Source organism: Musa acuminata, chromosome BXJ1-3 (genome assembly GCF_036884655.1).
Source record: "Musa acuminata AAA Group cultivar baxijiao chromosome BXJ1-3, Cavendish_Baxijiao_AAA, whole genome shotgun sequence".
NCBI classification, from domain to species: Eukaryota; Viridiplantae; Streptophyta; class Magnoliopsida; order Zingiberales; family Musaceae; genus Musa; species Musa acuminata.
Genome location: NC_088329.1, coordinates 29401672 through 29418129, shown reverse-complemented (window position 1 = coordinate 29418129; position 16458 = coordinate 29401672). Strand labels below are relative to the sequence as shown.

At 38.2% G+C, this 16458-nt stretch overlaps 2 protein-coding genes across 8 annotated transcripts; one reads left to right on the top strand and one right to left on the bottom strand.

The window, feature by feature from the left end:
- Window positions 1-736: 736 nt before the first annotated feature.
- LOC135624441 (uncharacterized protein At4g33100-like) lies at window positions 737-6084 on the top strand. 3 transcript variants are annotated; one of them, XR_010491687.1, is made up of 5 exons: window positions 737-889; window positions 1051-1135; window positions 2385-2516; window positions 2685-2837; window positions 5731-6084. XR_010491687.1 is itself a non-coding variant. In XM_065128057.1 (4 exons), the coding sequence occupies exons 1-3, from the start codon at window positions 801-803 to the stop codon at window positions 2499-2501; spliced, it is 291 nt and encodes a 96-aa protein (XP_064984129.1). In that variant the 5' UTR covers window positions 737-800; the 3' UTR covers window positions 2502-2516; window positions 5731-6084. The 3 variants fall into 3 exon arrangements, 1 of the variants encoding a protein (XP_064984129.1); XR_010491686.1 differs by having other exon boundaries at window positions 2385-2837; XM_065128057.1 differs by lacking the exon at window positions 2685-2837.
- Window positions 6085-7018: 934 nt separating this feature from the next.
- Window positions 7019-12988, bottom strand: LOC103972926 (histone deacetylase 1). 5 transcript variants are annotated; one of them, XR_010491684.1, is made up of 5 exons: window positions 12315-12988; window positions 10749-11189; window positions 9963-10226; window positions 7454-7635; window positions 7019-7367 (listed from the first exon to the last, which is right to left on the bottom strand). XR_010491684.1 is itself a non-coding variant. In XM_065128036.1 (5 exons), the coding sequence occupies exons 1-4, from the start codon at window positions 12843-12845 to the stop codon at window positions 7561-7563; spliced, it is 1311 nt and encodes a 436-aa protein (XP_064984108.1). In that variant the 5' UTR covers window positions 12846-12988; the 3' UTR covers window positions 7019-7367; window positions 7550-7560. The 5 variants fall into 5 exon arrangements, 3 of the variants coding, with proteins under 3 accessions (XP_064984108.1, XP_018676758.2, XP_064984099.1); XR_670809.3 differs by having other exon boundaries at window positions 9996-10226; XM_065128036.1 differs by having other exon boundaries at window positions 7550-7635.
- Between the last annotated feature and the right edge of the window lie 3470 nt (window positions 12989-16458).

Genomic DNA, 16458 nt, shown 5'->3' with positions numbered 1-16458 from the left:
TTCCTTTTTCTTTTTTGTCTTGGTTGCCTAGCGTTTACGTCGCTTGACAACAAGAGACGGCGGAGACGCGCTGGTGTTAGTCGGCGCCCGGACAACAATTTGTATTTTTTTTTATTCTTCTCCTTCTTGTGTGAGAAGTCGCAAGTCGGAAGAAATTGCGGGGGGGCCCATTGGTGTGGCAAGTCGCTTCCGCCAATCAAGAGGCAGGTAGGTGAACGAACTTAGTCCAAGGGATGGGGGCACCGACCATGACATCTGTTAAAAAAATTTAAATAAAAATATTACACGGTATTTTGAGAAAAGGAAATTTTTTTACGAAAAAATCTTTAAATTTAGATGAAAATAAAAAACATGATAACTTTTGAAGGGTATTTTTGGAATTTTAAAATAAAAAATCACCGATTAAAAAATTATAAAAAAAGTATCATAAAAAATAATAATAATAATAATAATAATAATAATACCCGCAATCGCCCTTTAATTTACTCATAACAAAATATCTTGTCATCATAAAGATCTTTTAGCAAAATCTCTTCCATCTCATTTTATTATTTGTTAAATAGGCTAATTAATTTTATATATTTTAAAAATATTTATTTTCAGATTTTTCCTCTCTATCTCTTATCTTCTTACCGCGAGCGATGCAATGGTTGGCAAAAAGAAAAATAAAAATTAACTGATAGAAAAAGCCACCAAAATAAGGGGAATAAAATAATCTAAAATTACTTGATTACAAGTCAACCCCTTAAGCAGTCCAGGGTTTGTCGAAGCCACCTGTGACGCCGTCGCTGGCGGATCCGATGGGGTCGAACAAGACGAGCAGAGGCGGCGGGGCGACCGCATCTCCTTGTGCCCGTCTCCGGGACGCCTACCACGACTGCTTCAACAGGTGCATCTCATTCCCCCTCTCCTCGTGTCCTCCTCAAGGGGCGGGACTCGGAGACGGAGAGATCCTCGTCGCGTCTGCTCCTTTTTCTTTCGCCTCTTTCTTGCCGTCGTCGTCACTGACGCGAAAAGGCTTCCATCTTTCATCTGGAGGGGGGATCGCAGGTGGTATTCCGAGAAGTTCTCCAAGGGCCAGTGGGACAAAGAAGAGTGCGTCGCCGAGTGGGACAAATACAGAGCGTGCCTCGCGGTATCTTCTCCTCCCTTCCTTCCCCAATGATCCGAGTGCGACAAATTTATTCGTTGGCTTGATTATGATATGCGTTTCGCTCATTCTTGTTATATATGATGGCATGACTATTTTGTTCTAAGCAATGCTAGATTCCTGCATTGAGATGAATATAGGTAGATCATATGTCTTAGCAAAAGTTATCGATCACTCGGCCTGGCAGAAGACAGCCAGAAAAAGGTATTGTGAAGAACCTAATGTTCGTTTTTATGCTAGTGTCGAATGCATTATGTAGTATCAGAAAGCAAGTTCACTTATCATTAGACGTAGTAAAGATGGGGATGTGATCAGTAAAACAAGAACAATAATTCAGAGGAGGTAGTGAAGCGAGTAATCGTAGTTGCTAAGGTAAAAAAGGCATTAGATGGAATGAGTGCCTGTCTTCAAACAAGAAAAATAAAGTACACTCAAACTACTAGGAAAGATGGGGATGTGATCAGTAAAACAAGAACAAGAATTCAGAGGAGATAGTGAAGCGAGTAATCGTGGTTACTAAGGTAAAAAAGGCATTAGATGGAATGAGTGCCTGTCTTCAAACAAGAAAAATAAAGTACACTCAAACTACTAGGAAAAAGAGCTTGCTAAATATACAAATTATGTTCACTGCCACCAAGCGAAACACACGTAAAATGAATGATCTTTTGGTATCCAGTCTTTTTGAAGGATGGAAATCATCAAGATGCACTCTCGGTGTACAATCCACAAGAATCACATGCTCAGCTTTTTTCTTTTTTTCGGTTCTTTCCTACATCTAATTTTCGAGCATGATGCCATCAGATAACATGACTGACTTCTAGACTTGGCTTTGTGCCAGCTACCTATAGCAACACTGGCTAGTCAATACTGAGAAACAAGTAAACAACAACATCACATCAACAATCCTGATATTTACATAGAAACTTTTAGACAAGTTTGCAGGATCCAAGTCATTTCTTGTTCCGAGTGGTGCTTCTTGTTCAATTTCTGTTGTGATTTTTTTCCTGGCATGGACTTTTCTGTCCAAAAATCTTGAAACAAAAGAAAGAGCCACTGCCAACGAGTTTTCAAGCCTTATGGAATGTTGATATGTCTTCTCTTTATGAAATGTCAAAGTTGATACATTTGCACTTTATGGAATGCCACTGTATCTGAACCATTATGCATCTGATTCCTTTTAATCTTTTAATGATTTTAGCCTTTTAACGTAGAGTATCATCATTGTCATGTGCAGCAACATTTGGAAGACAAACATCTGAGGCGTATACTCTTGGAGGCAGAAGCTTCTCCATATTTTGTTAAAAATGATGCAAGCTCCCCTGCAGATAGAGATGGCACCACCCACCAGTGACTATATATTCATGAGGTGCTTCTTGTTCTCCAAGTTTGCACTCATTATTTGTGATATTGCATCATTTGGTCACAATGAGAAGATGCGTTGATTATGATAGTGTCGTAACCGTAGCATGCAAGTGGGTGGAGGTGTATTTTAGGCTTTGTTCAGATTTGTCAGCAACAAATTTTGATTTACTAGGATCGGGAAGATGAAACCGACTCCGTAGTTAATTAGCCGGGTACTTCTGTTTCTTCTTCTGTTCCTTGCTTTCTTCTTCTGTTGACGGCAGAAGGAAAATCGAAGAGTGAAAGTTTCACTGGAAGACGGAGAGATATCGTCAAAAGGATTGAGGTAGGCATCCCACCCTCATTTGATTTTGATTGGTATCAACTGATCTAGCTCATGTTTCATGCCCAAAATTAGATGATTGATCTAACCCATGATTGTCGTTCGAGTTAAGTTCTATAGATTGATCTAGTCTCTGTTTCTTGTTCGGATTAAATTCTTAATCTGGTCCTTGTTTTTCCTATTTTATTTGGTCTCTAATATCCTATTTATTTGATATCTAATGTTATTCAATGAGGAATATTTTTTGTTTATGAAATTTGTACCTGTTGCCACATCAGCGATCTACATCACCTGCCATCTCAGTGTTGACTGCTGTCATGTCAGCCTATGCATGTGTCGACTCAGCATGACTGCTGACACAGCAGACTGCATTGCAGTCCACATGTCTGCCCCATCAACCTGCCATATCAACATTGTTGCCACCTCGGCCCAGGTGCCACGTCAGCAATGCCTGATCACACGGTAGACTGTATTGCAGACCATAGTATGCTGGCACTGTCACTTGCCACGTCAATGCTGACTCACTACATCATCACAGGCTGTGTAAAGTCAGTAGTGATGGCTGACTTAGGAGACTGCATTGCAGTCCTGCCCATATCATCTGCCACGTCATACAACAGTCATGTCAATGATGACACTACTGCCATGTCACCCATACTTGTACAATCGGCTTGCCTGCTGACACAACAGTATGCTGTCAAGCTGAGTCTACCGTAACCTGCCATGGTAGCATTATTTGCCGACACATAAGCACTGACCATTGTCATGTAAGCACTGTTCATTGACACGTGAGCACTGTTCAGTGTCATGTCAGCGCTGGTCACTGCTGCATCAGTGCTGACTGCTACCATGTCGGCACTATCCATCACCATATCAGCAATATGTGGAGCCATGTCTGCTGTAAATGCTGACACAGCATGATGCATTGTGGCCCAACAGGATCTGCCACATAGGCATGGCTATGACCAATCTGGACTGGTCCAACCTAGTCACCTAGCCAAATCAGTGCAATTTGGTTAGATCAGCTTGATCCTAGATGACTCATGATTGATTTAATCTGTCCTCTAGTGAGTCGAACCAAGTCATGTATCCTGATTGAATCCAATCATCATGTGGTTGAACCTGACCACTTACTGATTGAACCCAAATCATATCCCTAGAATGAACCCAATCATCATGCGGTCAAAGCTGACCACATTATGGGCGAGCCCAATCTATACACCCAATTTTGATTTGGGGAGGCTGAATTCTGAATAAGCCCAAGTAGTGGGCTGGTTATGTGGCCCAACCCACAGGGTAGCACTGCAGGCTGTTAGTGGGCTGAACCCAGAACAGGCCCTTGAACACTAATTTAATTGGAAATAAGATAATTAATAAATATGTAAATACTTTAGAATAGTGTAGAAAATAGTAAAAAATTACAAAAAAAAAACCCAAAGATGCAGAAAACTCCCTGAAAATGTTAAATGATAAAAATGTGATCATTGGGTTACTTTGAGTTCCATAGTTACCTATAATTAATGATTTAGACCTGCTAAAACCTATACTTTGCAAAATGTAACTATTTGTCATATTCTATCCCTTTGACTCTCTTTGACTTTGATTGACTTGGATGCTGAATATGTCAAATTTCCCTTTGACTCATCTTTCATGTTGTGTATGTACATGCTTATGGACGTATGATTTGATGTGACTTGGTCATATTGATTGATGTGTGATATTGATTAGAGATACACTTGTTTTTCTACTAAGAGTAGTAGACCTGATAGGATGATTCTCTAGGTGCCTATAGCACCTAAGAGATGAGTGGACCGTCGGATGTGATAGTTATTCGGTCTTCCGCTAGGGAAAGAGGAGACGTGTCGTCACCGTGACAGGTGAGGCACCACTCCATCAATTGTGGGGAGTGCAATATGATTCCTCTTTATTAACAGTTGGGAGAACTGAATCATCCCAAGAGATTCGGGCATCTCATTTGCCGATGATGACATGTGCATGATGTTTGTTGTATTTACATATATGATCCTTGTGTGGATTGTACATTGTATTCTTTCATGTTGTAACCATCATTTGTGAAGCTTTTTTATCATTTTATTGTATCATCTGCTTGGACGTACCTTTTGCCTACTCAGGATTACCGTACACAGCATTGTTACTGAATATTATTGTTATAAAATTTTTCAGAAGCCCAGGACAAATACAAGCACAGGAATAACAAAACATGTCGTATGAGTATAAGTATTACTGAGCAATCAACTCCTAACTTATTAGGTTTTCATATTTTAATTAAATAATATCGAACAATTTATGTAATAAGTTGGATCATCGTTGGATTATTATTATTATTATAACTTTTAGTTATATGGCATGTGATGATATCATATGATGTTGTCGGTCCTTTATATTTGTGCTAGAGTGTCCTTGGCTTGAGGCATGACAGAGAGAGCCAGGCCTGTCACCTGCAAGCCTCTTAATTAACTAAATCCATCATTTGGTCACCTGCTGTCTATGTGGTGAAAATGTGTTTTCGTGGTCGCACAACTGCAAAATGATTAAGTCTATTTTAAGTTGGTAGATGATTCACTTAAACTACAAGCTCTATGTAGTTTTGGAGAACTGATAGTGGAACCACACCATCAACTTTTTTCCTTCAAAAGATTGATTAGAAAAAACAAAAATAGGGTTCTTAGTTATTTATGTTGCCATAACTCAGTTTTTTAAGCAGTCATGGTGGATTCTTTCCCAGCAAATAAAATGTTGCGATAATGAGTTACTGTGTTTGAGGATGGGCCCTTTCACTGCTTTTATAACACTGCACATGCTCTGAGTTATTCTTGTGAGTTGAGAAATTTATTTGATCCTAGCAAAAAGGTTTGAGTGATTTTATTTGGTCCAGGTCTATGGGTACAACCATATGGTCCTCGGGACGGCCCGTATTCCTAGCACAGAAGAGCTTGCTTGCTTGCTTGCTAGCTAAATCTTTCCAGTGGCAAAACTATGGAGGTCCGGAGAACTTCAAATGGCAACTGAAGAAATCAGAGGAAGTCAAAATGCAGGCAGATGATGGTTCTTGCAATTGTACTAATTAATGGAGTGTATGGCTAAAACTTCCAAGTTTTCTCCAGGCTGCTAAGATTTTTGAGTTCTGAATTTTCATTAGCAAGTAATAGTAAGAAAATCAACACACGACCATATTCCCAATATATATATATATATATATAGTATGGACATTATCATGGCTTATGCTTCATCTTGTTGTTGTTGTTGTTGTGAAAGCCTTTTAGACCATATATTCTTCTTTTAATTGTTGGTTGTTACTCAAGTCAGCATGCTGTAGTAGTACTACAACTATACACTAGCCATCGGGTAGCTACTTGTTTTTGTATCTTTCAATTGGTGATGGGTATCTTTCAATCTTAGTATTGCGTCTATGTCCTTCGACCAGACATATCGAGTCGGGTCGGATTTGTTGTGTTCGAAGCGTACGTACGTACAAGTTAGGCTGTAAAGGATGATGTTTTTCGTTTTGTTGTTACATCAAAACATGTATGTTATGCTCTCATTACTTTTGTACAACAAAACCTATCCATCCGACGGGCTGTAAAAGGGTGGGTGTCACAGTTAATATGTATGGTTCGATACAAGGAAACCATACGAGGTTAACTTTCACGTGACCATCACGTGGGGCACATGCACTGGATAGTCTATTTCCCCCAACTATATATATTCTACTCTACTCTACAACTCCTTAGTCTCTATATATATTCTACTCTACAACTCCTCAAGTCTCTGTCTACAGGAACACGAATACCACCGGCTAAAGATGAAATAAGAGGAGGAAAAAACACCCCATAAATTAACTTTTTTTTTTTCTGTAACAAATTCTATTACTTTATTTTTTTTTTTACTGAAATTCTACGTTTAGTTTTAAGTTTTTATGACTTACTGGGAGATTAAGTAGGTCAGTAATATGGCTTTATTAACACCTACACAAAACATACCTCTAGAATCTACGAGGAATAACATCCTTGCATCATATAAATGATGAATGAATGAATGAAAGAAAAAATAATACCTAATGAAACAATTAAAAGCATTGTCTATATGAAAAGTTCAAGAAAATAACTTCTTGTGAGACGGAAGCAAGAACCAAATACTGCATAAGAAATTTACATTTGCAATCATAACCATAATAATGATCATAAAGTTTTAATGATAATGCAATTTACACGCATGTTTGCAGCAAAATGTCAGGGAAACAAAAAAAACTTTGTAATCCACGAATTACAACAGTTCATTCAAGCATACGACTACTGCTTTAAACTAAGACTTCACGGGTAAAGCCTTCAAATCAAAAGAATGCACCAACGTTTTAACAGGGTACCTTTTTGCAACACGAATCAGGAGACACAGAAAAGCTCCGCGATGGCTCAAACAGATACTTCCATCATTAAAAAGGTCTTCATCTGTATGTCGGAATGTTCTAAATACATAGAGGTTAAAGCTGAATTACTGATTCTCAATTCCACATCCCTTGAAGAGAAGAAAGAAAGATTGTCATGATGCAAGCCTATTGTTCTAGTAACTTCCAAATTTCAAGACTGCACAAAAGCTCTTACATTTACAATGTTAAGCTGCAACTACTGAATTCTGAATGTTATTTGGAGGTCACCTTCGACTGAAAGTGATCCTATTGCCATAAAGAAGATGATTACCATGGGATCTCTCAAGATTCGGGCCTTTCATCCCTGTCAGAGTTATGATCATTTTTTTCATTTGTATCCTCCTGGTCCTCATTTTCCTGGATGAAAAAAAATAAAAAATAAATAAAATTTGATTAATCATGGATGCTGATAAGGGTTATGCAGTCATCAAACTTGCAAACATCTCTACATTGGGAATACAGCAGAAGAAATATGGTTTCGTTGATTATCGTTTTGCTTCCAAATTTTTTGTGTACAAATCTGAAAAAGAGCTTACCTAATTTGTCAATATAAGCACCATGATAAATTTTAGCTTTATGTGTAGCTATTTGTCACTACACCTGATACAACATTTGTATAACTTGTTTTTTAATTTATGTATATACAACTTGTTATAAAATTTCCAGCATTTCTCGTTAGCCTCGATGAACCTTTTCCTAGATGTTAGCATTAGACTCTACCATAATCAACAAGATAATAAGCAAGTTGCAGATGCAATTTGTTGATACATAACAACATTATCTCATCCCTCGAGAAAGTTGGCCAACGCCAAACTAAATAATTTTCTATAAGCCAACTCCTACAAGCCAAAAGCTTATACTGAATTCGGTGCACCAGCTGGTAAAATCTTGTTGCTCCGTTAACAAGCAATTCACACATATTATGTCTTATCTTTGTAGCACTTTCATATAGCTTCCATTTGCTGCTACTTGACCCATATCTTGGTTCCTTGCCTACACTACATGAAGCATATGAAACCAGGTGATTGCAGGTGCATCATCCAACTGGTAGTGAATATCAGATTCTGTATGATAATTATAATTAAGTAATTATCTACTCTTAGTGATAATTACTTAATTATAATTAGTTCTCAGAGTTGGGAGTTCCATTTCGTACATGGATCCATTTTAATAAATGACTAATATACTTGTAATAACAAGTATCAATTTATCCATTTATTCCAATGCCATATTTCAGTGATTGCTCACAGTTTCTACGGTTAGAATCAAACAATGATTATCATACCATATTAATGAGACAGCATGTGCTGCAATATGCAGGCTGTCATGCTTATGTCAAGTTTGAAAGTGCCCAGGCGCAATGCTGGTACCCCATTAATAAAGTTTATGCAGACCGGCAAGGGCAGATGACTAATGCCAGAATACTTGTGCCACGCCAGCCAGCATGACCAACTCTTTAGATCTCTATATATACCATGCCGGAGAAAGTGAATTTCAAGCTTAAGAATACCAGTGACAATTAAAACTAGAGACAAGACCACAAAGAATAAAAAGAGGAAAAAGGATTAAGAATGCAAATGAATAAAAAAACATTTTATTGCTCAGAAACTAAACTTCAGATGTAATTTCAGTGGCGCATCATCTAGTTATACCGTTCAACGCTACAAACAAAAAAGTTGCATGTATGTCTTGTTGCTTGCGGAGAGCCCTCAGATGCATGATTCAGTCATACATCACTCAAACAATTTTTAAAAAAAATCCCAAAAAAAAAAATGAAAGCTACTTTTCAAAGACCATACCAATCCTGATTTGTTGAAGATCTAACATGTGGTAGTCCGCACTACTATGTTAAACAACCTCTGTGATAGCTATAATAAGCCAAAATATCCTTGTAACTTTTAAATTAATGGCACATGCTCCCAAGTGTTCTACAAGACTAGTTCCGAGTTCCAACATAGGCAAAAAGTTGCTTCTTAAAGATCAAAAATTTGACAGAAGGATTATCATAAAGTATTGTAACATACAAATTAAACATCAGTTTTGGTGAACATCCAGTAAAGGAAACAAATTTGAAGTTTAATTTTGTAACTTTTTCTGAGTTAATAGTGACTTCTGGACCATCAAAGGAAGCCAGCAAAAAGTTGCCAAAATTAGAGATAGCCACTAGTCTGTGGTTGACACCATCATCATAATAACTGATCCTAAATTTTAGATTGAATTAGTACTAACATGAGACTGCTTTATACTATGTTGTTGACAATCCACAATAATGCGTCAGAAATTTTGCATTTCCTGATTCTCAAATGGATGAAACCTTGATATAAAGATCTCAATGGCATACAAAAATATACATCAATACATCAATCAATTTATGCTTGCAGATTTATTCATAGAAACAGGAAAACTGACAACATAACAATAAGTCTACAATAGCAAAATCAAGTTTAATCGTGGCATAGCGAATTACTTGGTTGGCATGAAATACGTGGGAATCATATCATAATGGTCAAAGAAAGTTGAGAGTTCCAATATTTCAATTAATATTTCACTTTGATCCATTCAGAATAAAGAATGATGAGATACTACAGAACACAAGACTAGTGAAAATTGATCACATCAAATCAACAGTCAATAGGTCTTGGTTATTCCAAGAAAATGTAATTATTTTTTGAGCCCAATCATACCGCAAGCTGGAAACATTGGGAGAAGAACAGTACCTCCTCGAGATCCATATCAGTCGGTCGTTCCTGAAACTGAACACCTGGAACATGTTGGAGCTTTGAAAGATATTCTAGTAGTTTTACCTTTATGTCATCCAACGACTTGCGTGAATTCTTGTTTTCCATGTTACTTGTTGCAACATGGATATTATAGTCTGGGGCGAAATACCCAATGTATTCATGATCAGGCACCTTATCCTCCACTTCAACACCAAGGGCAACTCCTGTCTGCTCCAAAGTTGAAAAACTAAATGTGATTAGAAATTAGTCAGAAGAATTTATTGAGTTGGGAAGACACTGCATGTTACATTCACAGAATTTTTTTTTAACACTTTCAAAAGTAAAAGAGGTTAAACATTAGCTAACCAGACCTTTCTAAATAGTTTTAACAAGGGCGATGCAGACAGGCAACGGCACAATGAGTGAAGGTTATGCTCATTAAATTAGAAAACGTAACAATATCCAAAAGAAGAAGTATTCATCAAATGTCAAGCATGACATGAAACTAATGACAGAATTAACTAAAACATCGACATTCTCAGCAACAAGCATACCATGACAAGAAATTTAAAACATGACTGCTTCAGATGCAAACAACAAACTGATCCACTTTAGGGACACATGGAAGATAGCTATCAGAATTATAAAAGTCTGTGACGAAAGGCTGCACAAGGCACCTGGTAAAAGCTATGATTGATGAATATGCAAGGAAACTAAGTAGTTAAACGGCACAAGATACATCCTTTATACCTCGTAGCACCAGCAGCGAGCAACATTACGTATTGTATACCCACCACCACCAAGCAGCATCAGTGGCACATTAAAAGATCTCATATATCTTACACACTCTCCATGGCCTCTGACAGAAAGGTTGAAACAACCCAACCTGTCTCCAGATAAGGAGTCAGCACCACACTGAAGTACCACAGCATCAGGCCTGAAAACTTCCATGACCTTTGCCATGATAGGTTTGAAAAGATAATGGTAGCTTTCATCATCAATTCCATCATCCAAAGGGACATTTAATGCATAATATTTTCCTTTACCATATCCAATATCACGTATATCCCCAGTCCCAGGAAAATAATCACCAAATTTATGGAATGAGACCGTCATTACTCTATCTGTTGTGTAAAAGGCCTCCTCTACCCCATCTCCATGGTGAATATCAATGTCTACATAGAGAACACGCTGCAACCAGATAAGAAATGAACATGTCACTGAAGAAGAGTGGAATAAAAGAAGACGGAGTACACTAAGATAGAACTCGAAATGAACATGAGCAACTGCAGCTTGTCAATCAAATGCACCATATCAAACCATCAATAAACTCATCCCAGATCATATTGATCCAAATATATAACAATGGTGAACTGGGTTTTGTGATTACTGATTATTTTGTGAGGCTCCTTCCTCGGTAACTGTTATGTAATCTGCACTACTCAAAAAGGGCTGGGATTTCACAAACATTTAATTTATTTAAGATGAATAAACTCATCTGGGATCATATCGATCCAAATATATGTTAACGGTGAACTGGGTTTTGTGTTACTGATTATTTTGTTAGACTCCTTGGTAACTGCTAAGTAAGCAGCACCATTCACAAAGGACTGGGGATTTAACAAACACATTTTATGTAAGAGGAAGCTGCTTATGGTGTCTAAAAGGCCAGAAGGATTTCATGATGTACTTGTCTGTCATTTGGTCAAACGTGTGTAATTGCAGCTCCAGGATTGGTACGAGTTAAATCTGGCAAAAATTCCTAAGCAGCAATTCGAGAATATAAGTGCATATATTTCTTCAAACACTTGTGTTGTACGAGAACCCTAATCTCAAGAGCAAACAAAGCAATTCAAGAAAATCTTCTCAAGTCAATAGCGCGATTTAGGGAAGGTAATAATGTCAAAAATATCAGAACTGAATCTAGATGCAAAAACAGAGGAACCTCTCAAAGGATTGCTGATTGAAACAAGGAAAGCAACATCACCTCGATCTAATCCCAAGATCAAAGGAAGAAAAATCTTTGCATGATACGAGAATGTGAAAAAAAACCAAGTCAAACCAGAAGCAGTAAGTCCCTTGGGGGTCATTGTTCTTAGTAGACGGTATGTCGATGAAGCCACCGTTACGGTCATATTTTGTTGACAACATCTATTTGCTCAAAGGAAAATAGAGAAGATATTGGATTGAGGCAGCACAAAAAGGTGCGATCATTCAAAGGTAAGAAGAAAACCAGTAAATAGAAAAAGGAAGGTGAGGAAAAGGAAAAGGTGCTCGACGGATGGATCGAGAGCGAGGAGAGAAGCAGGGGCTCACGTCGTGGTGCTCGAGGAGAGTGAGGATGGCGAGGACGATATCGTTAACATAGCAGAAGCCGGAAGCCTCGCAGCGCTTGGCGTGGTGGAGGCCACCGGACCAGTTGATGGCGATGTCGGCGTGGCCGCGGTTGAGCTCCTTGGCGGCGCCTACGGAGGCGCCAGCATAGACCTGGCAGAACTCGTACAGGCGGTCGAAGACCGGGCAGTCGTCGCAGACGTTGAAGCGGCGGAGGGCGCCGGGGTCGCTCAGGGCCTCAGGGTTGGCGGAGCGGAGGAAGGCGACGTAGTCGTCGGCGTGGAAGCGACGGAGGATGCGGTCGTCAGCAGGGGAGGGGCGGAGGACCCGCATGCCCCCGAGGAGGCCGTAGCGCTCGAGGAGGGCATGGGTCATCCGGATCCGGTGGGGCTTCATCGGGTGACCCTGCCCGTAGTAGTAGTTGCCCACCTCCGAGTCGTAGAAGTAGCACACCCTCCGCTTCGTCGCGGCCGCCCCCGTGACCGAGGGCAGCGAGTTGCCACCGCCGTCCATGTGCCCGCTGGCCAGCTTCGATGCTTCGGACCCCCACCCGCTAGAAGAGGAGGGGGGAGAAGGGCCGGGTTTCAGTTAGTATCCTCGTGGAGGAGACGGGAGAATGACAGGGGCGGAGGCGAGTCGAGGAGAGAGAGAGAGAGAGGGAGACACGTCTGTTTATTTATAGAGAATGGAGGGTTTTAGTTTAATTTTGCTTCATAAACAATTAGCAATTGGATGTTCGGAGGATGGAATGGGGGTTCGGTAAAAGGCTTCGTCTTGGGAAAACCTGTGGTTTCCAAACGGCGTATTCTGAAACTAATAACAATATAAAATATAAAGGGTAATAAAATGAGAACTTATTAGTCTTGCAGTGTCTGTCAGTATTCCTAAGCACATCGGAGGGAGTTCATAGTTTCAAATACGACGGAATAATTCTCAATAAAAGAGGCAAAAAAGAAATATATATCTATTTTCATCATCCCTGCCTCCATTGCCATCTACGGTGCCAATACAGTTTTAAGTTGCACACGAGTCTGAGTCTCTCGCACGTGTGGATTGGCTCGCACGTCAAAAAATTGACGATGCCAAAAAGGTGTCACGCAAACACGCGCGGCTGCGAATGCTGCAGTCGCAGAATCAGATACATTGAAAGGACGTTCGGATTTGGGCCCTTTTCCACACGCTAATGATCGAGACCAATCTTCCTCCACTCACCACGCGGGCTTGGCCCGCACTACAATCTCAATTGCCCGTTTTGCTTCCAACAGGTTTGTGTTGTTTCCACCGCGGCATGATTGACACGAGCGAGATAAACCCTATTCTCTTACGAAAATTTATAATTACAAAAATAAGCACCACTTTTCCCGAAACACAACCCAATCTGATTTCTATCGCATTTTCTTTCAAGCCATGATTCTTTAATAAAAACCAAAACTTAGCTTTAACTTTTTTTAGATATATTAGACCATCAAAATCTATAATAATGTAATGCAACAAGTAATTAAAATTATAGAATCAGGGAATCGCATCCACGCCGCTATTATACTCCTACTCTTCCGCATGGCACTCGCCGTAATGCTATGAGGTTAGACAAACTGATGACCAAAAACTTTCTGAGATCCGGCAACATGACGTGGTGGGACCCTTTGTCATCTTTTGCGGGGGTTGGTACCGAACAGTAAGATGATGTGGGCTCGGCCCCGTGCCACCCCAATCCGTTAATCCTCGTCTATGGGCTCTTTTCCATTGCAAATAGGTGGTGGTGGCTTCGTTTGCAATCGGAGTTGGTCCTCATCATGTTTGCTCAATTTACAACATCAATTACCGACTCATCATGTACAGTATCATTGTGGTCTTAGTGTTGAAGATGGAGTGATCATCTGTGATCAACTCTCTCCCCAAAAATACTTTCCCCCAAAATCCATCCATCTTAGTGGCATCAATCTTAGTCGGTCATGTGAAAGGATAGGAAGAGAGGAGAAATGATCTACTCCTTGCATATTCCGCAACGATCTTGGATTAAAGACGCTTGTAGCGATCTTAGATTAAAGACGGTGCTTAGCAGATCAAACGGGATCTCTGAACAGATGGCATCGAAAGATACGCATCGTAATAATTAGATCTATGCATTTAATTCTGATCCTAGCATAAAAGTTATTTTCGCATTTTTGATATGACATAATTATAGATTTTATGTTTACATTTGGTATCAGAGCCCGGTTTTTGAGATCAAATGCATTAGATCTGTAAATTTATTACGATGCATAAATTACTTTCATCTTCCAAGAATTGCTAAGCAACAATGGTCACCATCGACCTCGCTGCGAATCTACGACTACGCCGGGTAGCGTGCGCATCACAGAACTCATCCCGTATACGAGCATCACAGAACCCGTCCATGCGATAGCCGATTGCGTAGGCTAGAAATGCCGCAGGCAACCGCGCACAAGCGGCGGCCGCACGCAGGCAAAGAACCCCAGCGACGGTCGTGCGCGCGGGAAGGCCGCGCCCATTCAGCGACAGCGCGCGAGCAGTGGTAGCCCTGCGACAATAGTGTTGTGGCGGTAGCGGCCATGTGCAGGCTAGAACTGCCGTCGGCAGCCGTGTATAAGTGACAACCGCAGAGGCGGCAGTCGCGCACAAGCGACCGTGCCACAGGCACCAGCGGCAGCGCCGCACACACTAGGGTTCTTTGCATAATTATAGTTTTGCCCTTGAGGCTAGGGTTTTATAAAATTATAGTTTTGTCCTTTGTAAATTTCATAATTTTAGTTTATGTGCTGTCAATATATTTATGGTTTTGCCCTCGGGTCTAATTTCTATCAAATTATAGTTCTGCCATTCGCATATTTCCAATTTATATCCTTTCAAATATTTACGATTTTTTCAAAATTGAGAAATTTAGTTTATATTCTCAATTATAAAATTAATAAATATGATTTATTATAATTATGATTAATTTTAATCATGATTATATTTTTGATTATTTGATTGGATTTAATTTTGTAAAAAAACTATAAATTATGGTTCACTTTATAGTTTTCTCATATGAATTATTGATTATACATGTGGTAAATAAAATTAAAATCTAATTATTATTTTTAGAATTTTATTTACTTATTCACATGTATATATATATATATATATATATAAAATTATGAAATAATATATACCTTTCACATGAATGCATGATTTATATGAATTATTGATTATATATATAGTGAATAAAATTAAAAAATCTAATTATTGTTTTTATAATTTTATTTACTTATTCACACACACACACACATATATATATATATATATATATATGAAATTATGAAATAATATTTACCTTTCACATGAAGGCATGATTTATATGTTATCATGATTATCATATGAGTTTTCTTATTGATTAATATTCAATAATTATTATTATTATTTATTATTGAATTGTTTAGCATTAATGTTTAATAATAATAATAATTATTTATTATTGAACTACTTAACATTAATATTTAATAATTATTATTATTATTTATTATTGAATTGCTTAGCATTAATATTCAATTATTATTATTATTATTATTTATTATTAAATTACTTACATTAATATTCAATAATTATTATTGTTATTTATTATTGAACTGCTTAGCATTAATATTCAATAATTATTATGGTTATTTTATTATTGAATTGCTTAACAAAAATTAAAGAAATTGGTGAATATTATTTGTAATTCATCTCCCTAAGTTTTATCTGACAAGTAGCTGCCAAAGTGGCTTGGAATGATAAACTTTTGTGATATGAATTATAATAAAAGTTTTATCATTTATAGGATATTTTATATTTTATTTTATATTATTGTATTAATCTTGTAGCCACCAAAGTGACATAGACTAATGACTTATAAAATAATATTAAGGAATTAGTCCTAAATAATATTAAGGAAATAATATTCATAATGACACATATAATTAGGAGATTTAGATAATCCCAAAAAAAAATCTAATTCAAATAATTATATGATGGGGTAGAATGATGCTGTTTTTGGATATCCTTGCAGTTTAGGGTTATATACCTAAAGGTAACAACACTATTCCATAATGATGGTATCAGTCCTCCATAAATATTCTTGAGTGAATACTAG

Bases quoted from the DNA above. Each gene is read 5' to 3' on its own strand.
- LOC103972926 (XM_065128027.1), bottom strand. From the start codon at position 12,845: ATGGACGGCGGTGGCAACTCGCTGCCCTCGGTCACGGGGGCGGCCGCG. The intron at 11,190-12,314 runs GTGAGCCCCTGC...ATCTGGTTGCAG, and splicing joins CTCTCCTCGAGCACCACGAC to CGTGTTCTCTATGTAGACAT. The intron at 7,636-9,962 runs GTATGATTGGGC...TTTTTCATCCAG, and splicing joins CCCAATGTTTCCAGCTTGCG to GAAAATGAGGACCAGGAGGA.
- LOC135624441 (XM_065128057.1), top strand. From the start codon at position 801: ATGGGGTCGAACAAGACGAGCAGAGGCGGCGGGGCGACCGCATCTCCT. The intron at 890-1,050 runs GTGCATCTCATT...GGGGGATCGCAG, and splicing joins TACCACGACTGCTTCAACAG to GTGGTATTCCGAGAAGTTCT. The intron at 1,136-2,384 runs GTATCTTCTCCT...TGTCATGTGCAG, and splicing joins AATACAGAGCGTGCCTCGCG to CAACATTTGGAAGACAAACA.